The sequence below is a fragment of the Lithobates pipiens genome, unplaced genomic scaffold (genome assembly GCF_037356315.1).
Source record: "Lithobates pipiens isolate NorthernLeopardFrog02 unplaced genomic scaffold, aLitPip1_a1.2 Scaffold_10, whole genome shotgun sequence".
Classification (NCBI taxonomy): Eukaryota; Metazoa; Chordata; class Amphibia; order Anura; family Ranidae; genus Lithobates; species Lithobates pipiens.
In genome coordinates this window covers 225,127,052-225,153,539 of record NW_027507686.1, presented here as the reverse complement: position 1 = coordinate 225,153,539, position 26,488 = coordinate 225,127,052, and the positions used below count along the sequence as shown (strand labels likewise).

The 26,488-nt window shown below is 43.1% G+C and overlaps 1 protein-coding gene across 1 annotated transcript in view; it reads right to left on the bottom strand.

The window, feature by feature from the left end:
- TPCN2 (two pore segment channel 2) overlaps positions 1–25,002 on the bottom strand; it is a 97,979-nt gene extending 72,977 nt beyond the window's left edge. Inside the window, exons 1-9 of the mRNA XM_077462111.1 lie at positions 24,620–25,002; positions 17,496–17,557; positions 15,047–15,123; positions 12,916–13,093; positions 11,564–11,680; positions 10,040–10,146; positions 4,875–4,947; positions 2,745–2,844; positions 734–799 (exon numbers count right to left, since the gene is read on the bottom strand). Coding sequence (XP_077318237.1) covers positions 734–799; positions 2,745–2,844; positions 4,875–4,947; positions 10,040–10,146; positions 11,564–11,680; positions 12,916–13,093; positions 15,047–15,123; positions 17,496–17,557; positions 24,620–24,761 — 922 coding nt within the window. The 5' untranslated portion in view covers positions 24,762–25,002. The remainder of the gene's footprint in view (positions 1–733; positions 800–2,744; positions 2,845–4,874; positions 4,948–10,039; positions 10,147–11,563; positions 11,681–12,915; positions 13,094–15,046; positions 15,124–17,495; positions 17,558–24,619) is intronic.
- Positions 25,003–26,488: the final 1,486 nt, after the last annotated feature.

The window sequence follows — 26,488 nt, the reverse complement described above, 5'->3', positions numbered from 1 at the left end:
AGGAGCGCAGAGGGAATTACACTCATGCGATCCACAGGAGAAGTAGGGCCAAAACAGCTTTGGCTATACTTCTCTGTCAATACGGATTGTGGTTAAAATGCTTATTAATGGCCTCTCTCCTGGGTAACAATGTGGTTTTGGTCCTACCTCATTTCCCTCTTTTTATGGATCATCTGTATCCTGTGACAATTTGTTTCTATGTTACATTGTAAATGAAAAACTCTACATTTAAATAAAAAAATAAAAATAAAAAAAAAATAAAAACCAGAAAAGCTCACATTTACTTCTGTGCATTATAATGAAAAGAAAAAGGACATTATAGATAAGTTGATGGCCGTTGGTTCTAACCACATTTTTAGCCCAACAAAATATGCATCCACGGGACATTCCTGATAATTCTTGCTACAAAAAAATAAAAATAAATAAAAAATAAAACACCCACACACTACATTGTTATGCACTTTCACCTTTTGATTGGCTGGATATGTATTAATGTTAAGCGGTAGAGGGGAGTGCGTGACAAGATTTCATCAACATTTCAGAACACCCTTCTGCATTCTAATTTACAAGGAAATACGTGCCTCTTAACATCAATTTTTTTTTTTTATATAAGTGGCGTTACTGGTTTAGCCGGTTACCTATATGTCACATAAATGGCAGGGTGTAATTGTAGCAACATTAGCAGCACAGCAATAAAACCTCCCAATGCTGTGATTCCACCCTGAACACTCACCTATAACTGTGAAGATGATGAAGAACAAGGAATAGGCTCTGTTGTAGGAATAGGCTGGAATCATCACTGTTATAAAAAGAAGACAGAAACATTTTACATTCTCAGTACTAATGCAAACAAAAATCGCAGGTCAATGATGAGACTATAGTATGCTAGAATTAGGTGTGCTGTAAAGCCAAAGTTCACCTTAAAAGGTTCATAGTAAGAATCTAAAGTAGCTTCTGCTGAAAATAAATTTTATTTCCTAAATCATTTATTTTTTTAAGTCATAGCATTCAAAAAAAAATAAAAAATAAAATGTATTAATAAAACTCTTAATACTGTAATTGTCTCAGGCAATTACAGTATTAAACAGAGGCACCCCTGTCAGCTACAAGCTGCAGTGGCTTCTGCAAGCTGAAACAATGTTTTTCTAAATAAAGCCTCCAGCATGTATATGATCTGTGTCATAGCCGCCATAGTTCTCATATTATGGGGAACCACGCTAATGGCCCGTACACACGAGCGGATTTTCCGTTGGAAAAAACGTGGATGTTTTTTTCCGACGGAATCCCACTGAAACTTGCCTTGCATACACACTGTAACACAAATGTTCTCGGAGCTTTCGACTGTCAAGAACACGGTGACACGCAACACTAAGACGAGCCCGAGAAAATGAAGTTCAATGCTTCAGAGCATGCGTCAAATTGTTTCCGAGCATGCGTAGGAATTTTGCGCGTCGGAATTGGTACAGACGTTTGGAATTTCTGATCGGAACTTTTTCCAACCAAAAAATTGAGAACCTGCTCTCAATCTTTTGCTGGCGAGAATTCCGCCAGCAAAAGTCCAATGGAGTATACACACGGTTGGAATTTCCGACCAAAAGCTCACATCCAACTTTTGCTGGCAGAATTTCCGATCGTGTGTACGGTTGACAGATTAAAAAAAAAAAAAAAAAGAAAGAAAAAAGGGACAAAGACACACATCCATTTACATCCGCTTCCTTCAAAATCTGTTTTTTGGAAGGGATCAAAGCCCTTTTTTTCTTCTGTTAAAAAAAAAAAAATGGAACGAACAAGGGATGTAAAAACAGACAAGCTGTCCATTTTACATTGGGAGTGGATGTAAAAAAAATAAAATACAAAAAGCAAAGCCTTGTGGCTTCACAGCCAGTTCCCTACTGCACATGCGCATTGCTCTTTGTGACTGGGTCGGCGGCGAGGGAAGAAGGGGGCCGAACGCCCGGAAGACCTTTGCGGCACTCCGAAGTGGGGATGGGTACGTGTCAGAAACAGGTACCCCCCCGTAAAGGAGCCAAATGTGGCAGCGTGGGGGAGGAAGGGGAAGTAAACAAGCAGAGGTACCCCTTGTGGGTGGAGCTCCGCTTTAACTGATGAAACAAACAGAACACTTGTGTGAAAGGACCCCATTGGTTCCTGATGGTTTGTGCATAAAAGGAGTGGACTTGACATTTAGGAGATGTGCAAAGAGTGGACTGGTAAGTATGAAAGAAGGAAATGTATTAGAAAAAAAAAAAAACAGATTGTGGAGATTGAAGGGGGTTCAGGCCCTTTTCACATGGGACGGGATCCCTGCTAAGCAGCTGGATGACAGATCCATGTCCGCTCACTGTGCAGACGGACAGAGTCTCGCTCTCCTCTATGGGGAGATTGGATGAAAATGGACCACCTGTCCATTTATAAGCCGATCCGCCTGACGGATGGAAAATAGGACCACTATCCGTCTGCATTTGGCAGACAGGATTGGTTAGCAGCGGGTGTCACCACTGACATCCGCCGCTCCATAGGGATGAATTGAGCATCCGATCAGGTCCGCCTGTCCGTTTTTCAGGCGCATCTGATTGGATGCTCAAGCCCTTGTGAAAGGGGCCTTCAGGTATACAGCGATTCAAAAGCAAATGCCAACAGTATCCTACGTCTCAGTTTTACATGAATCTATGCCTCTTGCACATAATTATTCTGAATTTGTTCTACTGTCTCAGATCGTTGAGACATGAAAAATAAGACCGTACCGTCTGGATTATTGGCGGTTGTCAGCAGCACCAGGAGTGACGTAAGCGAGTCGGGCAGATTGCGGAAATATCTCAGCCACTCCACGTCCAGACTGGAATCCTGCAAGCAATACAGAGCATAGAAAGGTCAGACATCGTACTATTCACAACACGTCAGCACCGTAAATAAGGGAGTGTGCAAACTATTCTAGACACCGAAACAGACTATATTGTTTGCCATTCTTCAGATGGACCAATTAGAGACAACACCTAAACTTCGACAGTCATTTCCACAAGAAGGAAACCTCGGCTTTAAACAAGGATCCCGGATTCAGGTTTCTCAGTAAACTTACACTTACACTTCAAACATTCTTACTCTTTAATACAGATTTCCTTCTATTTAAAGTGTATGTAGTCCCTTATATTGCCTTTAGGTCAGGGGTCTTCAAACTGCGGCCCTTTGGACACTATTCTATCCACTGGCCCCAACAATAGGGAAAACTTCCTGTTACCAACATCAACAGGATACTTATTTTGCCCATTGACACCATCAACAGGGCCCAATACCCCAAATGATATTGCGATAGCGATAGGGCACAGTACCTCCCAATGACATCAATGTTGAGGCACAATTCCCCCCAGTGACACCAACGATGGGGCACAATTTTCTGTCCACTGACACTTAAGCTGGCCAAACATTAGGGGTGCAACAGATTAAAAAAAACTTGTGGATCGGATCATTTTTCGGATCAGCAAATAGAATTTTCAAAAACCTGTGAAAATTCCACCACCATATAGTCCCCACTGTAACATCCACAATCTCCCCCAATGTAATATTGGCTGAGCATCGCCGAGTATGGGCAGAGTATGGAGGGATGGCTGTTACTGCAATTGTCACAGACCAGCGCTGTGGGCACTACAGATGTAGCCCACAGCGCTGCTTCCATCCGATCTCTCCCCTCCACTGTACAGATCTGTACACAGGGGAGAGAGGAACCAGCGTCATCATGACGCCGGTTTACAAGTGATCGCTCTGTCATTTGATGGAGTGATCACATTGTAAACACCGACAGGTGCACCAAGATGGCCGCCGCTCCGGAACTAGGCCGAAGCCGCGGCCTTTCCTAAGACCGTGGAGTGCGGCATGTGCCGATCTGAACGGGGTGACCCATTCCAAATGACACCAACGATCGCTTACACTTCCTTCCACCGACACCAACGATCAAACGTCCCTCCACTGACACCATCAAAACGTGTTCATCCAGGAGCAAAAGGAACCAAGTAGCTGTTTGGTTCCTTTGCTCCTGGAGATACATTGTGATCCATGCCAGCCGGCTTCTCAATCCTTTCCAGCTATGCAGAACAGCAGTGGGACCCACAGAGCCATGTGAAATGCCAGGATTGCACTTTACTTTGACGAGCATGCAGCTTCTATCATCTTGTAAGCGTTTTTAATCTTATCCTATTAAAGTCACCATTTTAATACAACAGTCAGGTTGGCAGCAGCGGAAGGTAAGCTGGCCGGGGGAAGCAGTGTGATCCGGGCCATCACATTCATTAACGTAATTGACGGCCCCCAGTCTCCGCCACAGATTGAACAACGTGACGGTTATTGATTGCCTCTCTTCGTTCGTTTATCCCGCCAGGCTGCCAACAATTGCCCATGCAATCAGTGCTGCATTTCATTGTCACTGCCTGCCCATCAGTTCCACCCATCATTGCCCATAAGTGCTGCATTTCATTGCCACTGCCTGCCCATCAGTTCCACCCATCATTGCCCATAAGTGCTGCATTTCATTGCCACTGCCTGCCCATCAGTTCCACCCATCAGTGCTGCATTTCATTGCCACTGCCTGCCCATCAGTTCCACCCATCATTGCCCATAAGTGCTGCATATCAAAGATATCATTAGTCTGTATTGTGTTTTGAAAACTGTCACAAAACATAAAACGTATCAGCGAGTACTTGGAAAAAAAGTATCGGTACTTGTACTCTGTCTTAAAAAAGTGGTATTGGTGCAATCCTAGTCTTAACCTACAATTCACACCTGGTAGCTTATGGCATTTTTTTTTCTTATGGGTCAGCAATAGGCCATCATCCTAAAACTGTAGTAGAACGTAGGAGCTTATATCTCATTAGTAAGTTGGTTACCTTTGCATGAGCAAACAGCAGCATACCAAACATGGTGAAAAGGCACAGATGCAAAGCCAGCAGCAGCATCACACTATTCAGAAACAAATCTTTGCATTAGTCTCATTACAAATAACACACATGCATAATTACACCGCTCACCAATGAAAAGCATTACCTTCAGCTAAGCAAGTCTATAACCATATAAACAAAAAATTACCTTGAAAACATGCAATACACCTTGAAATTCATATTGTGGGGGCAAAAATCTGAAGCATTATATCGCCTAATCCCTCTGGACACCAGGAAGCTGCAGTTTAACAGGGAACTTCAGCTCCCTCTTCAGGGGGGATTATGGATACTGCAGTATATCTATTTACCTAGATCAGTGATGGTGAACCTTGGCACCCCAGATGTTTTGGAACTACATTTCCCATGATGCTCGTCTACACTGCAGAGTGCATGGGCATCATGGGAAATGTAGTTCGAAAACATCTGGGGTGCCAAGGTTCACCATCACTGACCTAGAAGGACACCTCCATAACATTTAGCAATGAGTGGTCTAATCAAAAAATTTAAGAGACAGTATGGCAGATGTTTTTTTCCTGCATCTCTGAAAACACCTTTTGCTGAATTCAGTCGTCACAAGCAAGGGGATTTAGGAACAGTTATATGAAGAAGTCAGAGTTTAAGATTTCAATTACACTGAAAAAGCCTCCCTTGACATAAACAATACTGATTTACCAGAATGGTATGCGTTTAGTCCCACTGCAGCAATTCATTCCTAGCACATTTGAAATGCTAAGCAACATCTAAAAAACGCACAGCCCCCAAAGTCTTGCTCCCTTTCTGCTAAGCCCCACCCTTCTACCCATAATGCAGTTGTAGAACTTATTCACATTAGGTGCTTACACCTGTAGTCTGTGGGCCATGTCTTTAGGTGTCTGGAGCCACCAGGTGCTGTGTGCAGGCATGACATTCAGGTCTATGGGAAAACAACAGCTGCTTCCCCCAATTTGATAGCCACGTGGGTGGGCAGCCTAACACATGGGTGCTCAACCTGTGGCCCTCCAGCTGTTGTGGAACTACAAGTCCCATTATGCCTCTGCGAGTCATGCTTGTAACTGTCAGCCTTGCAATGCATCATGGGACTTGTAGTTCTGCAACAGCTTGAGGGCCACTGGTTCTCAACCCCATCCTCAAGTACCCCCAACAGGCCATGTTTGCAGGTTTTCTTTTATCTTGCACAGGTGCTTTAAATCAGAGTCAATGGCTTGGTGTTTTGGACAGCTATTTCATCTAAGAGAAATTCCCAAAACCTGGCTTGTTGGGGGTACTTGGACAGGGTTGAGAACCCCTGGCCTAAAGCATATCTAAACCTAAAACCAAAATTTAATATATTGCAGCTTACCAGTGTCCTAAAATCTGGGGGCTGCATTCATTTTTGCTTTTCTTCCCCAGATTTTTTTCTGGTAGTCCTGAAAATGGCACACTTCCCATTCTATAACAATTCCATTTTTTCTCTACTGTATCCACGGAGGGAGCCATGGTTGTCACCCAGGCTGGACTACAAAACATGTACAGGCCTTGTGCATCTCCATTACAAATGGGGGTGATGGGATTAGTAGTTTACACAAGAAAGAGAACATTATTTTCCTGTACATGCTAAACATTTTCAGAGTCTGAGGAATGGTAAGCTGCAATATACCACTACATTTTTGTTCTTGTGTTTAGATATAATTGAACATGCAAATCAGATTCATGTGTGTATAAAGCCAAGGGCTTGTTTTTTTTTTGTTTTTGGAGGAAATGGTTAATACCCTGGTCAGTATTTTTCCTGTCCATGTGAGAACAGGGGGATTTCTCTTCACTTCTTTTCCTAAAGACACAGTAGGAAGGAAGGGAATATCTGCAAAAATGAAGGGGGAAATCCCCTCTTATACAGCTGGCATCGGAATGTGTCCCCATTTCAATATTTCCACTCTATTCCTGTTGATGGTCCCCAACCAATTGTTTTAAAGGACTATCTCGGTACCAACTAATATACTCAAGGCTTAATAAAAACATTCAATTCTTTATTAGTAATAAATAAAAAAAAAAAAAAAAAAAAAAAAACAACAACACACACACACACACACACACACCCCACCCTCTTCCTTTTTTCCGCCCCCCTTTCTCTCTTCCCAATTGTCCCTTCATGGTTATATATTATCTACTGATACACCATCATTATTTAATATAGACGTCCATTCATTTTTGCACGCCCCCCTTAGCTGCCGTGGGGGAACCCCAGTGGTGCAGCGACTCTTGGGTCACGGGTAAGTGATGTTGTGTTGAATAGCAGCAGAAGGACAACGTCACACCAGAACCTTTCCCAGCTACCCGGGATAGTGCAAGGAGCCCATGGGACACAGTAGAACTGCCAGGACTACATACTTATGAGCATGACTCCCACTTAGTCTGGGATTCACACCTATGGCATTTTTAGTGCTTTTTGCATATTTGCACTACAGAATGTGCGCCATAGCAAACCATGGTAAATGGACTTCAGTGCAAATCTGCAAAATGCAAAAAGCGCTAAAAATGCATAGGTGTGAATCCAGCCTTATATCTTAATTTGGAGAAAGTTATGTCTTATGGAGAAGTCCTGGTAATCTTGGAGCCATGAGCTGAAAACCTGTGTACAATCGAGCAGATTCTAGTGTGGATTACTACTGAATGTGCCAATAGACCCAAACGGGGTCTTTGAGGTGAACAGGCATTGCACACGGAGGTGGTGGTGATTATCTGTCAGCACTTATTCCTTGCAGAGACTGTCGCGGAGCACGGATTGAGTTTATTCACATCTCTTTCAGCATCCAAGAGCTGTACATTTATGTTTATTATTGTGCATGTGGACTTTTTTTTTAAACATATATATATTTTTTTTTTTTTTTTAAGATCACGATTTGTCACTTATTCATTGGAGTTTATTATGAAGCATATATTTGAAATCTAGCACATTATTTGTTTTTATTCATAAGTTTACATACCCTGGCAGAATTTTATGATTTATTTTTTCATTTTTCAGAGAATATGAATAACACAAAAATATTTTTCACTCATGGTTAGTGTTTGGCTAAAGCCATTTATTATCAACTGCGTTTACTCTTTTTAAATCATAATCACAATAGATACTACCCAAATGACCCTAATCAAAAGTTTACCCTGGTGATTTTGGCCTGATAACATGCACACAAGTTGACACAAAGGAATGGCTATTAAATTTAACCATCCTCACCTGTAATCTGTTTGCTTGTAATTAGTGTGTGTGTGTGTGTGTGTGTGTGTGTGTGTGTGTGTGTGTGTGTGTGTGTGTGTATATAAAAGGTCAGTGAGTTTCTGGACTCCTGACAGACCCTTGCATCTTTCATCCAGTGCAGCACTGAGGTTTCTGGATTCTGAGTCATGGGGAAAGCAAAAGAATTGTCAAAGGATGTGCGGGAAAAGGTAGTTGAACTGTAGAATACAGGAAAGGAATATAAAAAGATATCCAAGGAATTGAGAATGCCAATCAGCAGTGTTCAAACGCTAATCAAAAAGTGGAAAATGAGGGGTTCTGTTGAAACCAAAACCACGGTCAGGTAGACCAACTAAAATTTCAGCCACAAATGCCAGGAAAATAGTTTGGGATGCAAAGAAAACCCCACAAATAACTTCAGGTGAAATACAGGACTCTCTGAAAACATGTGGTGTGTGGCTGTTTCAAGATGCACAATAAGGAGGCACTTGAAGAAAGATGGGCTGCATTGTTGAGTCACCCAGAATAAAGCCATTACTACGCAAATACCACAAAGTATCCCACTTACAACACGCCAAACAGCACAGAGACAAACCTCAAACCTTCTGGCACAAAGTCATTTGGAGTGATGAGACCAAAATTTAGCTTTTTGGCCACAACCATAAACACTACATTTGGAGAGGAGTTGACACGGCCTATGATGAAAGGTCCACCATTCCTACTGTGAAATACGGAGGTGGATCGCTGTTTTGGGGATATGTGAGCTACAAAGGCACAAGAAATTTGGTTAAAATTGATGGAAAGATGAATGCAGTATGTTATCAAAAAAGCCAGGAAGCTGCACATGGAACGTACTTGGACATTCAAACATGAAAATGATCCAAAACACAAGGCCGAATCGACCTGTCATTGGCTACAGCAGAATAAAGTGAAGGTTATGGAGTGGCCATCTCAGTCTCCTGACCTCAATATCATTAAGCCACTCTGGGGAGATCTCAAATGTGCAGTTCATGCAAGACAGCCCAAGAATTTACAGGAACTGGAGGCTTTTTGCCAAGAGGAATGGGCAGCTTTACCATCTGAAAATATAAAGAGCCTCATCCACTAATACCACAAAAGACTTCAAGCTGCCATTGAGGTTAAAGGGGGCAATACACTGCATTAAGATCTGGGGTATGTAAACTTTTGATCAGGGACATTTGGGCAGTTTTTTGTGATTATGATTTAAAAAGAGTAAATAGAGTTGATTGATAATAAATGGCTTCAGCCAAACACTAACCATGAGTGAAAGAAAAGTTTGTTGTTATTGATATTCTCTGTAAAATGGCCAAGAAAATCAAATTCTGCCAGGGTATGTAAAAACTTATGAGTATAATTATATATATATATATATATATATATATAAAATAAAAATCTGTGAGACATGTTGAGAACAAATGGCATCAGTGGAAACCCACCATATCCTGATCCTCCCTAGCAGGGGACATGCATACTGGTGATATACATGGATTGTTACCATGCATATTTTATGATGTTTATCATTAAGTATTTGAATATTCAGTTTTTTTGCATTAATAAAGAATGTAATATTGTTATTAAACCTCAAGTATATGCTGTATAAGTTGGCACCAAGATAGTCCTTTAAAACTCCCCTTATGGGTGATCGGTTGGGGACTGACCTCCCAGTTCTTTTCCCTTCTAAATTGGATGATGGTACACCATACTTGGGCTGTATGTAATTTATCATCAATAGAAGTTTTAGTTTCCTATTCCTGTGGACAATGGTCACCAAGATAAAAGAGAAAGAGGGAATATACCCAGTGAGGACAGACAGCAATAGTAACCCGACAGAGGTTTACATATACTTTAAACAGTAGAGTAGGAGAGCAATGTCTGGTTTTATTACCTCCCCATCTCTGGAAGGGTTCTCTTAATGCACTTCAGAGTCTTTTTCATGAGAGATGAATTCTGGAGAAGGAAGAAAGGCCTCAGGAGTCTTCTAATTCTCACTCCCTGAGAATGATAAATCCCGAACATAAAGAACATGGCAGAGAGAAATGTATTATTCAAATAACAAAACCACTTTAACATAACAGTGTGACCCATAATACTGATGTGCTTCAGATACACTAGTGGTCAACATGGGATCACAGAACACATTTTGCGATCCAATGCATTTTAAGTAATTGATTACAAACGTTTAAAGTGACATTAAAGTCATGTCTATAGACACACACAGCACCAGTAAGTCATGCCCCTGCTGCCACCTTACAGGGGTTTGACTGACGGCAGCAGGAGCTTACGGCTCTGCTGTCTTTAGTTTCTCCAGCAAAAGCAGGAAGCAAGGAGAGCGACGCTGCAACGGTGACATGGAGCCAGGTGTTTTAATGCAGAGATTGCATAAAAAAAAAAAAAAAAAAAAGTAAAACACATTTATACTTTATTACTACTATAAACAGAATGTGAGAATGCTGGAACCTTTCGTTTCTAAGTGGCTTTGACATACTAAAAAGCACAACTCCAAGTGTAATATAGATATAGATAGACATCTCTCAAATAATGCACTTATGTTATAATCTAGAGTATAGTTGAACAAATACCTAGCAATTGCCTGGTATTCGTACTCGGGCAAATGCTCCGATGCTTAATCCGATAACTGGGCAGTCAGGGGATGATCGGTGCGGTGCAGGGGTGGGGGGGGTTTACAATCACCGATCTCCCTGTATAGATTTTAATAAAGCAAAAATCTATACAGGGAGATCAGCGATTGTAAACCCCACCCCCCCCCCCAGTGCTGCACCGATCATCCCCGACTGTCAACCTCCGTGCTTGACCTTTCAGGAAGTAGAGCAGAGGAAGGAGCCGGTAAATCTGTCATTTACCGTCTCCTTCCTTTTCAGTGATCACTGACTTTGTTCATTCATAGCGGTCACTGAGCATCGTAAATTGTGTTTATGAAAGAAGAAGTCTCTACTGAGGGTGAAGATTCCCTTTAAAATTATATTGTAAATTGTAATACAGTAAAAAGTGCCAACATTTGAATTGGCACCATCCTCCTGCAAACCTCTGCACAGTACAACATAGGCTGGGAGAGGGAGGGGTAGCATTAGAGGCCAATTAGGAGTGTGCTGACAAAGAACTTGCGGACAGGAGGAGAGAACAAAGATGAACTCAGTCTACCGCTGCTCCTTCTCGGCCCAATCACATGCTTGTAGTGGGGAGGGGACAAAGCTTTATTGCTTTGCTGCAGTACATGAATGTCAGGACACCAACTTGTCTAACAGGGCTGCATCTATCTCTGCATCTAACAGATACAAATCATCTTACTGTGTATTTAACAGTTTGTCTGGAGATCTACTTTATAAAAAAAAAAATAATAATACTTTCAAGATAAGAAATTATAGTTTGATGCAGTTTTTATGTCCATTACCTCTCTGCACATGAAGCATAGAGACACTGTCCAATCTACAACGGAAACCGAGAGCGCCAGGATGTAACACAGCAGCCACTTGTTCTTGATAAACTCATTCCAGCCAATTAGATAACTCTAAAAAGAGACATAGATGGAATTAAATTTTACGTAAAAAAATAAAAAATAAATAATAATACATAAACTACAAAGCCAGACATTTGTAGGCACCCCTTCAAAATTAGTTTTCAATGATGGGTACAATTAATGCTCCAGCACACAAAGGCATTTTAGAGAACTATGAGGTTCCAACCTTGTGGTGAGTTTGGGAGGGTTCTTTTCTGTTCCAGCATGACTGTGACCCGGTATACAAACCCAAGTCCATAAAGACATGGTTTGATGGGTTTGGTGTGGAAAACTTGAGTGCACCGAGCCCTGACCTCAACCCTACTGAACACCTTGGGGGAAGAATTGGAACACCAATTGTGAGCCAGGTCTTCTCATCCACCATCAGCAACTGAGCTCTTTTGGCCCAACAGGCATAAATTCCTCAAGTACACTCCAGAATCTTGTGAAAAGCCTTCCCAAAAGAGTAGAAGCTGGTGTTATCACAAAGGCAACTCCATATTAATTTTAATGCCCATGGTTGCAGCAGCCAAGCTCAAGCACTGCAACTTGAGAAGGCAAGAGCGCACTGCACATGCGCATAGTCTGACCACTACAAAACGCATGCCTGGACATGCGGCATCCAGCTTGACTTGCAAATGGCATGAGGGAGGAAGATTGAGGGGCCATCTCTGTGGAATACCCCCCCATGACTGCATGTTTAAAAGGAAACCAGGAGCAAATAAAGGACGCTGGTATGTACTGTTGGGATCTGGAATTGCATAGGGGGATTTTTGTACAAAGTTACTAAAGGTAAACTTTCACTTTAAATGGACTTTCATTATGATGACAAGTTCACTTTAATAACCCATTGCTGTTGTAAAGTTATAAATGTATGTATACATTACATAGTTACATAGTAGGCGAGGTTGGAAAAAAAAAAAAGACACAAGTCCAACCTATGTGGATTATGTCAGTATTAGATTGTATATCCCTGAATGCTGTGGTCATTCAGGTGCTTATCTAATAGTTTCTTGAAACGATCCCTGCCCCCCGCTGAGACCACCGCCTGTGGAAGGGAATTCCACATCCTTGCTGCTCTTACAGTAAAGAACCTTCTACATAGTTTAAGGTTAAACCTCCTTTCTTCTAATTTTAATGAGTGGCCACGTGTCTTGTTAAACTCCCTTTTGCGAAAAAGTTTTATCCCTATTGTGGGGTCACCAGTACGGTACATTCTAGGCGAGCCAGACAGGAATGGTTATTACCTTTACAGAAAAGTCAGCAATAAATACAAGAAAAGTCACAAATTCCACGCTTTCAGTCACTCCGCAGGGTGGTTCCCAGGCTGCTTTGCGGTAACGAACGTCTGAGGTTACAGTTAGAGATGAGGGCTTCTCAATGAAGGCAAGAGCCAAATTCACAAATATGGTCACATTCAGTATCCTAAAAAAGTAAACAGAAATGTCAAAATCTAAAGTTTAACTTAAATGCTTAATTTGAAAGTGGTTGTAAAAGGCAGAAAGTTATTTTTTATCTTAATACATTCTGTGCATTAAGATAAAAAGCCTTCTGTGTGCAGCCCCCTAATACTTACCTGAGCCCCATCTCAATCCAGTGATGTCCACGATTGCCTTGGTCATCCAGGATTCTCCATCCTGATTGGCTGAGACACAGCAGCGGCACCATTAGCTCCCAATGCTGTCAAACTCAGTTAGCCAATCAGGAAAGAGGGACGCGGCCAAACTGCGGCTCTGTGTTTGAATGGATACACAGAGCTGCAGCTCGGCTTGGGTGCCCCCATAGCAAGCTGCTTGCTGTGGGGGGCACTCAAAGGGAGGGAGGGACCAGGAGCTCAATCTGAAAAGGAGGGTCTGGGCTGCCCTGTGCAAAACCACTGCACAGAACAGGCAAGTATGACATGCTTGTCATTTTAATAGAAAAAATAAAAAATAAAAAGATTTTACAATCACTTTAACTTTACAGTAGGGATCGACGGATAAATTGTTTTTCCAGTGCCGATATTTTTTGCCGATCTGTTCATTTAAACAATTTTTTTTTTACACTATTTTACATTGTTTTTTTATCACTGTTATTGCTGTTACAAGGAATGTAAACATCCCTTGTGACAGTACTAGGTAGTGACAGGTACTCTTTATGGAGAGATCGGGGGGGGGGGTCTATAATACCAAAAACCCCTCCTCTGCACTTCAAAGGATTCAAAACGTCAAGATCGGCGTTTTTAAATACTTTATTTTTTAAACTGGCGCCTTTAAGTTGCCAGTAATCGGGAAAGTGATGTCATGACATTGCTTCCGGATTACTAGATCCGAGACCCGAACGAAGTCTTCGGCCAGCTGGTTGACGTGCCGGCTGGTTGCTCTGTCCTCTTGGTGGGACGGGAAAGCCCTGGTGAGCGGCAGAAGGCGGGGGGAGAAAGGGTGTCCCCTCTCGTTGTTTGTAATAACAGCCGAGCCGCATCGTCCCAGTCACTGGTGGTCACTACTTAGCAGCAGTGGGTGTGGAGTGTGTGGGACCGATGTCCTGTTTGCACAAGCTGGTAATCAGCTTTTTTTTTTCTCACCTCAAGCTACTGGCTTCTGTTTCCGTGGTAAGGGGCTGACAGCTGATCATATAGTAAGGGGCTCACTGATCAGAGAGTGCGCCGCCCGTGCCACACAGGGGGCCGCACAGGCAGCGCAAGCTTGGGAGGTTGTACATGGACGCCCTCCCAGCAATTTAGGTCCGCACTGTAGCTGTCTTTCGGCTGTAGCATGGAAGCAGAGAGATTATGCAACCTGCTAGCAGGCTTTCAACAAACTTCAAACAGGGCTGAGTTTTGCCAGCAGCTTTCTTAAAGTGGCAATCAGCACTATTACAAACTGGAGCGGAATGGTATTTTAAAACAGGTCTTGACAAGTTTTCTTTGAATCTAGGAGCCAGGTTTTTTTTTTTGGTATGACTCCATGACAACCAGCTGGGGGGAACTGTCAGATTCAACGTCTTTAAAATGGACCCCCCCCCCCCCCCCCCCCCCCAACATGGTCAAAGAAACAGGAAGCGATTGAGATATCTCCATGATTTTTTAATTTTTTTTTGCTGTCCATATTGTGGATGGTTAACCTCCTAACTTCCTATGTGGTTATGGAACGGGAAGTGAAATTTCTGTGGTAAAACGTTAATAGAAACTCAACAGATGTCTTAACACTTCTATGTAAAAAAAAAAACAAAAAAAAAAAAAAATCTGTTTGAAGATATACTTAAAACCCATCTTCACTTATTACTGTGCCGAAACATACAGCCCACAGAGCATGCCCAGTGAATAATGGGGAAGGAGACACAATGGGACCGTAAGTAAGATAGATAAGAAGCAATAAATGGAAAACAAGAGCTACTTACCACTGGCACAGATCAGAATAATACCATCGATAGAGCTGCAGAGAACACAGATCAACACGATGGTCTATGGAGCGATACTGCGAGAAGAAAGAACACTTACAGGTCACAAAATAAATACTAAACAAAGCATTCCCATTCCAGCAATACAAAGCAGTCCCCTCATGCACACATTCTATTAATCGCTCAATACTGTCATCTCTCTCATCAGTTTATAATATTTATTGTTGGTTCCCTACATAAGACAACCAGCAATTAGACCCCTGATGTCTCCCCAGCTCTACATGGTGGTGGTTGGTCGGTCGCACTAACAGGGACCCGTGGAAGCGATCCAGTAGCTGTACAGCCACCAGATCGCTTCCACCTGACAGATGTTCTCTACAGCAGCCAGCAGGGAGTATATTGCTACAGACGTATGTCATAAATTAGTGGCAGCTACGGGGTTAAATAAAGCGTGAAAGGTTTAGTTTATCTTTCTGACCATATTTCATATTATAACTATATTGAGGGTGTAACATAAAACAAGGACACATTACCCAAACCCCCCCCATCATCTTGGAACTGCACCCCCACTGATTCAGGGTGCTACTACCTGCATCCTCCTGTCCGTTTGATTTTGGCACACAGCTGCATGATCCATTCACAGGGATCTGAGAATGGAAAAACTACAAGTCCCATCTTCCACTACAGCAGAGGAACTCACGGATCTAATTAGAACATTATGTGGTGGTGTCACTGTACTTGTACTCCATTCATTTCATCCTCCAGCCTCACAATAGGTGCTTACCTCTGTACAGACCTGGGGCTCGTATGTAAACAATGCATTGCAACAGTGATAACACTCTGCAGGGTTCAATGTAAAACAATTAATGCACTTTTTTTTCCTTACATGGGTGCATTTATTGTTTTTTTTAACAAAAGGCTTATCCTATGCAGTTATCAAAGAGCCATGAGGATAAGTAGTTTAAGTGTAACTCACTTTTGTTGAGAAAAAAAAATAAAAAAATACACTCCCTCTGGGTGATCTCTTTATATTGCAAGGATTATAACAAGCTGTGTTGCAAATTCCTACCTTTTGTTATTCTGAAGTGATCCATGTGTGTTTGTCTGTGCCTCTGTACTGAGTGGGTCTAATGGAAGTGGTTTCATAATGATCAGTCAGCTGTGGCAGCTGCAGGGCACTAATGAGGAAAGCTGCTGGGCCTGCATCCCTTTAGACGTGTTCCTATTGGAAATATCTCACCAAAAATGAAATTTTTGTCGCAGGGGATGCCTGAAATCTGACTTGTATCTTAGTGCAGACTTCTGGGAAAGCTGGTGAGCCAATCACACAAGCAGAAAATTATAAGGCAAAAATTAAAAACAAGAGCTGGGCGGGACTTTATATGAAGTACGGGGTTAAAAAGAGAAAAAATGGCTATTGAAAAGATTATTTATTAGTTTTTTTATCTAGCAAGGCATGATTACATGTATATTGGAGAGGTACGCGGGCAGACAAATCGTTGACATCAACATTTCACTTTATACATATTGTAATGACAGATACAGAATAAGTTATAAAAGCGCACCTCAATTATATTCATAAAATAACCAATAATAATAATAATAGAATGGACAATTCATAAAGTATGGCAACTACAAGAATCTATGACTTCTTGGTTGTTGCAGTGAATTAATGAAAAAAAAACATGATTTGTACAGTATTTCAAAAATCAATGCTGTTGGAATTGGGGTACCAGAATACACGGCAACTAGTAGCTCTACGCGTTTAGCGGCTTACTGCCGCTCATCAGGAGCAAGCTCGTGATTGGTCTGAAAATACAGAGTAGTAGTAAATTAATAATTGCAATAATGGAACATAGGGAGGTTGAAAAACCCACCTAATAGTCACTTACACATAACCATGCAGTCGTAGGCGCCGTATCGGAAGCCACAAAGCACCCATAATCTTTTCAATAGCCATTTTTTCTCTTTTTAACCCCGTACTTCATATAAAGTCCCGCCCAGCTCGCTTTTAATTTTTGCCTTACATTTGATAGGGATGGAGGCTATGACCTCATTTAAAGTTCCATATTTTCCCCTTTCCCATTATGTGAAGCAGGAAATGATGTTTCTGGGGAGAGGTCAGTACACATTCTGTGTGCAGAACTCCATGCAGCCATATTGCATTGCATTTATAAAATATTACAGCGGCTGCAGATTGGAAAGGAAAGGTAATTTTTTAATAACATTCAAGTACAATATGACTTGTATCGCAATAGTACACGCTGTATTATTTTTTCTTTATTTGCAATTTTTTAAGTGGACCAAAGACATTGAATTGTAGCTGGCCCTGCGCTTCACATCACTAAATAATCCTGATTCCAGCGATCAGAGAGATTCCATGTAGACCCAAAACAGGAACTGTAATCTGTGCAACACAAAAGAGCATATTTCATACTCCTATCCTTACCTGGATTGCATCTTCAATAAACACAACAGCTTGTTTTAAATAAAGACGATCACACACAACACCTGGGGGGGGGAAAGAAAAAAAAAATAAATAAATAAAAAAGGGGGGGATGCATTAAAGTGAAAAAAAAAAAAAAAAACCCATGAAGGCTTACAACTCCTTTAACCACTTGCTTACTGGGCCCTTAAACCCCCCTCCTGTCCAGGCCAAGTTTCAGCGCCGAGGCACTTTGAATGACAATTGCGTGGTCATACAACACTGTACTCAAATTACATTTTTATAATTTTCTTTTTCCCCACAAATAGAGCTTTCTTTTAGTGGTATTTGATCACCTCTGCGGTTTTTATTTTTTGTTAAAACGACCGAATTTAAAAAAGAAAGAGAAAAAAAAATTACATATTTTTAGATTTTTTTATAAAATTTTGCAAACAGGTAATTTTTCTCCTTCATTGATGTACGCGGATGAGGCTGCAGTGATGGGTTAAACTGAAAGACCATAATGCTAGGTGGCACTGATAGGTGGCACTCATGAGCATTGATAGGTGGCAGTGGTGGGCACTGGCAGATGTGCCTCCTTCCTCTTCAGGACCGATGCCCCTTGAGCATTTTTTCTCCTCACGCAGAGAAAAAAAAAAGCCAGTTACCAAGCTTTTGTTTACACACGTGATCAGCTGTCATTGGCTGACAGCTGATCATGTGGTAAGGGGACGGGATAGGCTCCTTACTCGGATCGGTGATCACCCGAGTCTCTGTGGCTCGGTCATCACAGCGTGCACTGTGCGCGACCCTGCAGGGGGCACATGGAGAGCGTGTAAAGGGGAGGACGTCCTATAGTGGCCTCCCGGAAATTCAGGTCGGCACTGTGTGACATTCAGCTATAGCGCGGACCGCAAGTGGCTAAGATGTGTCCATTCTTCTTTTAGTAGAAATCCTCCATGCCTCCCCCTCACCCCACCTATGTAATCTTCGGGTGTGATGGTGGTGGGGGGGGGGGGAGGGGTAATACAAAGAAGGAGCTGTCATATGGTCTCTTTATTCTTTAAAAAGTGTTAATGCTGCAGCTGCTGAATATTGATATTAGGACACTCACCTGTCCTGGAGTCCAGCGATGTCGGCACCGCAGGTGACGTTTCCATTAGCTATCCGGTGCTGCCACCGCCATTCTCGGTAGGGGAATCTAGCAGTGAAGCATTGAGGCTTCATGGCCGGATCCCTACTGCGCATGCGCGAAGCCCGCTGTACTCTCTTACTGGCCTGACAGCGGGGGAAGGAGGGGGGGGGGGGTTAGGTTACAGATGAGCAGAAGTTCCACTTTTGGGTGGAACTTCGTTTTAAAGTATGTTATGCAGCACAGTGTTTGTGCTGTGTAATTTGCTCCCCCCCCCCCCCCCCGTATCACCTGAAATACCTGGTTTTGCCCTCCCTTTTTTTGCCCTCCCTTTTGTGAAACAGATCATCAGTTTACATGCCTCCGTTATCCGCAGCTCCTGACAGTGCCACTCCTGTCGCTATAAAACTATCATACTATCATGCCATCCCCGGTTTCAGATCGTCTCCCAGCACTCCCATGACTCCTCGGCTCTCTCCTCCTGGTCAACATCAGGAGTTCTTGACCGTGCCCGCTGGAGCTGTCAGCCCCTTAGAGAAGAGAGCCGAGGAGTCAAGGGAGTGCCAGGAGATGATCTGAAATCGGGTAGAAATGGGCATCTTTTTTCTAAAACACATATCGGGCGGCGCATGTACTTATTTAGCAGAAGGGATGGCAGGATGGTATGATAGTGGCTTTACAACCACTTTAAGAGTGCCCAATTATGCCCACCCCTTCTACCCAGCTCCTCCAATCACAGAAGCCATACTACAATTTCTCTGAAAAGGTATAGGCTCTATGAATGGAGGACAGGCAGATTGATTGATAGGTCTGTCCCCTCCATTCATAGATCACGTTTCAATCACAGAAGCTGTAGTACAGCTTCTATGATTGGAAGAGCTGGGCTGAAGGGGAGGGCATAGTCGGCACTCTTGGAGCCTGTAATGCCCTGTTCTTAGTCTGTATTCAGAGACCCGCACGCGTACGTCTGTACCCCAATAGACATCAGTGGGACTGCCTACCCGGGGATGTGTAGAACATCTGTGCATCCCTGCATGGGCGAATATGGTCCCCAGCATGGGTGTACTCATAGGCTCGGATCACACTGTACTCAAATCTAAAATAAAGGATTTGACTGGAACCTTTAAAGTGGTTGTAAACCCTTACAAACCACTTTGACCTAAAGGTAAGCCTAGATTAAAGGCTTACCTGTAGGTCCAAGCCCTTGTACACACGGTCGGAGAATCTGTCGGAATGAGTCTTATCGGACCGTGTCGTCAGATAATCCGACTGTGTGTGGTATGCATCGGACCGATTCCGTCCGAATCTCCGTCCGACCAAATTTTCCAACATGTTGGAAATATTTCCCGAAATATTTCCCGACCAACTGGGCCGGACGGACCTAATCCGATCATGTGTAGAGCATTTTGATGGGACCAAGTGCCACGCATGCTCAGATCAAATTCCTACATCAAAGCTATTGGCTACTAGCCTGAATATAGTCCCATCGTAACGAAATTACGTCATCACGTTCTGAAAGATCGGATTTTTCGCCAACTTGGACCGACCGTGTGTATGCAACAGTTTCGGACACAATCCGTCGGACTAAATCCGACAGGCAAAATTCTACGGATTTGGTTGCCAAAATCTCCGACCGTGTGTACGTGGGCCAAGAAATATCTCCTAAACCTATATTGTTTAGGAGATATTTGCCCGAAAACAGGCACCGCTGTCTATGGCGCATGCGCCATAGACAGCGGCGCGCAGGCGCACTGAGCGCGGCATTCTCAGAGACGGAGCTGCCGCGCGTGTTGGCTCCCGTGCGCATGCGCGGGAGTGACGTCATCGCGGCTTCGCCAAATGACAGCGGCGGAGCTGCGAGACCCCACCAAGAAGATGGATGCGGCGGACTACAGGGGACAGCGGCGACTTCGCTGGCTCCTGTGTCAGGTAAGTGACACATAATGGACTACTATGCGATGCATAGTAGTCCATTATGCTTTGCCTTTACAGGGAATGAAAGAGGAAGTAAACTCATCAGGGTTTACTTCCTCTTTAATATGTAGAGAGCACGCAGCATTTCACATACAAGACATATCTGTGTCCCAATATATAGTCGTTCTGTCTGATCGGTGGAAATCGCAGTGCTGAGCCGTCGCTCCATGGGCCCCTCCTCAGTATACAATATAATTATATTCATTTGATGAGAGCTGTGCTCATGTGGAGATAATGATTCAGCGTTTGTGTATAATTATAATCAGCCAGCAGACATACATGTCATAACCACTGTCATATGATAAAGGAAGGGTGGGGATCCATCTGTCCTAAAACTGCATTAACTACACTACTGTCTATGTGTCAGGTGCCACAGAGGACGACACTGTTGGCCAAGCGATCTGTATTTTTCCCATGGAAAAAAAGCACTCTGGAGGGACTACTTGAGGCTGCCATATAGGAATGAATGGGGCTGCAGGACAAACATGCAGTACAGAGCCGCCCATTCTGCAGGACAGGATGTGTGGTGCTGTGCAGTGAAGGTTGCTGGCGAGTATAAAGCTGGTCATACACGAATTGAAATTGTTCCTGCTGAAATCAGCCAAGGTCTGATCCATGTATGAGCAGGCTGATTGTACCCAAGTAGGGCTGCAACTAACGATTATTTTTATAAATCGATTAGTTGGCCGGTTATTGTTTCGATTAATCGATTAATAACCTTAACAAAAAAATAAAATAAAAAAAGTGGGTAAAATTGATGTTCATTTTCAACCACAGTGATGGGAAAATTTAGAAATAATAGAAAACTTCTTAGTCAAAGGAATTTTCAGACAGTGTATGTGGTTTTTGTTCAGATATTACGTTCATTTTAAAAACAAGTGAAAATTTCAAACAAAATTCTTTCATTCAGCGAATGTACAAAGATTTTTCGTCTGAATATTCTCATCCGAAAATTGATCTGTGAGGCCAGAATAAGGCTCGGTACACACCTATGCAGTTTGCTTCTGCCGTGCGTTTTGATTTTTGCGCACGTGATTTTACTGCAATTTGCATTTTTTTGGGCAGATTAAAAAACACAAATTGCTGCAAAAACGCATTACATGCTTTTCTGCAGCTTCTCCATTGAAGTATATTGAACCAATAAAGCACCATTTTGCGTTAAAAGTCCCTGACCCTTTCAGATGTGAATGTGTCCCATAGGAAACCATGTAAATGAACTGTAGTGCATTTCTGCAAAAAGCAACAAAAAACACATAGATGTGAATCAGGTCTAAGATGTTTAGTAACATACCCTTTATGGTAGAAAAAGCAGATAATCACTACGTAAAAGGGGTTCATTTTTTTAATGTAGAACATGAAAGTAATATTTGCAGTAGCGATTATTTGCTATTTTTGTATTTTAAAGGGCTCACTTTAGGTTTTTTTTAACCCATTATGTTACTGGCCGATTAATCGATTATGAAAATAGTAATCGATTAATTGTCAATTAATCGATTAGCTGTTTCAGCCCTATACCCAAGTCAATCCATCCATCAAATTGGGTACAACTAGATTCGATTACTGCTGGTGACTACAGCCGCTACCAGTAAGCGCTGGTCTGCTGGATGGGAAGGCTCCCCGCGCCCCCTGCTGGCAGAATACAATAGCTCTGTGGAAGGCATTCCCTCATTAACACAGACTGTGTTGATGGGGGAAATAAAGAGATTTTCTAGAAAATTTAATCATCTATGGGCTGATTAAAGTGTTACTAAACCCACAACATTAAAGTCAGTCTGTATATGCAGCAGAGCATGCTTGTTCTACTTGCTGTGGATTCTAAAAGGTGATCATCCTCTGCAAAAGGATGTTTGACCCTATTTTTTCTGATCCTCCACTTCTTACACAGTCCCCAATCCATCGGCTGATAGAACAGAATTATTTTTCTTGGGAGAGTTCATGTGATCAGCACAGGGCCAATCAGCACTGGCCAGACAGAAGGTCAGAGGTCTTGCAGCCTCATAGGACAGTCAGAGCCAAAAGAAAACTCCTCCTATAAAAAACTTTAACCAGACACTGATAGAAGTCACAAGACTGCTATATACTGCTAATGAGAAAAGGTACTTAGCAGTTCATATTTACAGAAATAATTAAATTTCCATTCTCTGTGTACTGCGGGAGACCAGATATAGTGAATACAGGCTCCTGGGTTTAGTAACATATTAAGACCAAGTGGACAGCACTTGGCTAGGGGCTAATAACCAAGTAAATAAAATAATTGAAAGTACAAATTGATAGACAGCAAAATCCCTTGTCTTGTTAAAGCGGTGTTCCAGCCGAAATGTTGTTTTTTTTTTGTTTTTGTTTTTAAGTCAGCAGCTGCAAACGCGGTAGCTGCTGACTTTTAATAAGGACACTTACCTGTCCAGGGAGCCCGCTATGTGACCCCCCCCTCCCCCCAGGCTGATCCGTCCATTGGATTGGGTGCAGGTGCCACCATTCCAACTAAGGGAAACCTTGCGGCTTCACTGCCAGTTTCTGCATGTGCGCAGCGCTTTGTGAATGGCCAGCTTGCCTTCTGGGACACACACAGGTCCTAGAAGAGGATGCGACATCCTTGGCCACGGCCCGGCGGCTGGATTGGAAGTACACTTAGTACTTCTAAAAACGATTCTCTGGGAAGAACCATTGTGGAGACAAAACTCCAGTTGTTGTCACTGTCCCAATATGGTATATATAAAAAAGTAAAATATATATATATATATATATATATATATATGTATGTGTGTATGTATGTGTGTATGTGTGTGTGTATGTATGTGTGTGTGTATGTGTGTGTATGTATGTATGTATGTATGTATGTATGTATGTATGTATGTATGTATGTATGTATGTATGTATGTGTGTGTGTATACTCCCCTGGTACTTACCTTTTTTTATACACACACACACATACACTTATAAAAGGGTACGAGAGAAAGTAAAACAAATGTTAAATATCCAAAAACGAGGGGTGGAGGAGGTCTTTCGGTAAAGACCACTTCTCCAAATTGGGTGGAACTCCGCCTTAAAGGAACTTTAGCCGCAGCAAAATAAATTATTCTCTGGAGTAGAGCGATTTTCAGAAAATTGATTCTGGGAGCCGTGAACAATAGTTTCTGTATGACTATATTTATTTTTCCCTATCCCCCCCCCCCCCCCCCGTGGGTAAAATTGAAAATAAATAAAATACACCCCTCTAGGTTAAAGCCTATGCAAAATTAAAAATATACACAAATTGGTGTAATCAGCCAAAACTTTATGACCGCTCTCCTAATACTGAATAGGTCCATTTGCAGCCAAAACCGCCCTGACCTGATCCAACAGATTCCACTAGACCTCTGAAGGTGTGCTGTACAGATGCTCAACCTGCGGCCCTCCAGACTTGTAGTTGGTTGGGCACCCATGCTGTGTGTCCAGCACTGAGCCATCAGTAGCAGATCCTGTAAGTTGTGCTGTATGGCCTCCATGGACTGGGTTTGTTTTTCCAGCACATCCTACAGATGCTCAGATGTCATTGTAACAAGATAATCAGTGTTATACACCTTACCTCTCAGTGGTCATAATGTTATGGCTGTACAGATCACATTATTTATGTGTAAGAAACTGTGCAAAAGCAACATTATATTGTGTAGCCCATTATAGAGTATTATATTACATATAGATGACATTATAGAGTATTATATTATATATAGATGACATTATAGAGTATTATATTACATGTAGATGACATTATATAGAGTATTATATTATACATAGATGACATTGTAGGAGAAATAAAATGATATATAGAGCAAGATCATAGTGTATTAAATATAGATGAGATTATAGTGTATTGTATATAGATGAGGTTCTAGAGTATATTATTATATATAGATGACATTATAGAGTATAATATTACATATAGATGACATTATTGTATGTACTATTATATCTCTAGTATAATAGGAGAGGAATAGAGAAGTCATGCAGTGTGTAGATGGTCTGTCTGGGATCGCACAGCCTCCAATCACAGGGCGGCTCTCACCATTACTGTCCCGGGACTCCCCATGTCCACAGGAAGAAGCGGATCCGCTCCGGTCTCGGTGATTCTTCTCCAGGGAGGCGATGAAGTCCGGCTCCGCACACCAACTCCGATGCAAAGGACCGAGCAGAGGGTCCGACTCCATCCCGGCACAGCGACACTAATCCTTTCCCCAATTGCTGCCTATGTGCCTAATACAGAACACGGGGCGGCGCGCTGCACTCTGGGAGATGTAGTCCTCCGGGCTCAGATCCTCTTCTGTGTGGGGGGCGGCCGGCACAGCTGCGAACTACACTTCCCAGAAGGCAAGAGCTTGTATCAGGAAAACTTTATTGAAACCCATAAACTTTCAAGAAGTTTGTGAGTGGCTTGTTCAGCTGAAGGGGCGGGGTGTCACGTGTCAGGGAAGAACTACTATTGGCCAGATGTCAGAGACAGCCTGGGAGGAGGGGGCGGAGCCTGGAGGTTCCCCGGGAGAACGAGAAGTACAGAAGACAACTGACTGCATGGAGTGTGCTGTGAGTACAGCGGGGTGTATGGGGGATGCATGGGGTGTGGTATACAAGAGTGTATGGGAAGCACATGAAGCATAGGAGAGTCTATAGGAAACCTATGGAGAGTGTATAGTGGGCGCATGGAGTGCACTATGGGGTATAGGTGAGTGCATGGGGGACACATGGAGTGTGCTGTAGAAGAGTGTATGGGGAATAGGAAACATGGTGTATAGGAGAGTATATAAGGAGCACACAGGGGGTGCAGTAGAGGAGATGGGGGGGTTCGGGTTTCCTATGAGCCCCCATACTATATATAGGTGAGGGGTCAGTGTGGTGTGATGGGGGAGGGGAATGGATGGAATAGATCCCAGGATTAGTATGGAATGTGGTGTATATGAGGAGAAATGGATGGGGGGGGAGACTATCACAAATTACAGAAATGTAATTACCATTCACAGATATCATAAGGAAATCATTGTCAGGGAAAGCACTGCGGCTTTTTAAAAATGTAAGCAGTATTGTGTAGGGATGCACCGAATGGGTTTTTTGGTGCCGAAACCGATACCGAAAATGAAAAATACACTAGGCCGAAAACCGAAACCGATACCGAAAATGACTGTTTTTAAAAAATATTTTTATACAGGAGGTGGCCAGAGACTGGGGACATGGTACAGGAGGTGGTCAGAGACTGGGGACATGGTACAGGAGGTGGTCAGAGACTGGGGACATGGTACAGGAGGTGGTCAGAGACTGGGGACACGGTACAGGAGGTGGTCAGAGACTGGGGACACGGTACAGGAGGTGGTCAGAGACTGGGGACACGGTACAGGAGGTGGTCAGAGACTGGGGACACGGTACAGGAGGTGGTCAGAGACTGGGGACACGGTACGGGAGGTGGTCAGAGACTGGGGACACGGTACGGGAGGTGGTCAGAGACTGGGGACACGGTACGGGAGGTGGTCAGAGACTGGGGACACGGTACGGGAGGTGGTCAGAGACTGGGGACACGGTACGGGAGGTGGTCAGAGACTGGGGACACGGTACGGGAGGTGGTCAGAGACTGGGGACACGGTACGGGAGGTGGTCAGAGACTGGGGACACGGTACGGGAGGTGGTCAGAGACTGGGGACACGGTACGGGAGGTGGTCAGAGACTGGGGACACGGTACGGGAGGTGGTCAGAGACTGGGGACACGGTACGGGAGGTGGTCAGAGACTGGGGACACGGTACAGGAGGTGGTCAGAGACTGGGGACACGGTACAGGAGATGGTCAGAGACAGAGGACGTGGTACAGGAGGCATCCCCCATTGCAGGCCAGTGTCCCCCATTGCAGGCCAGTGTCCCCTATTGCATCCAGTGTGTCCCTTTGTGTCCCCTT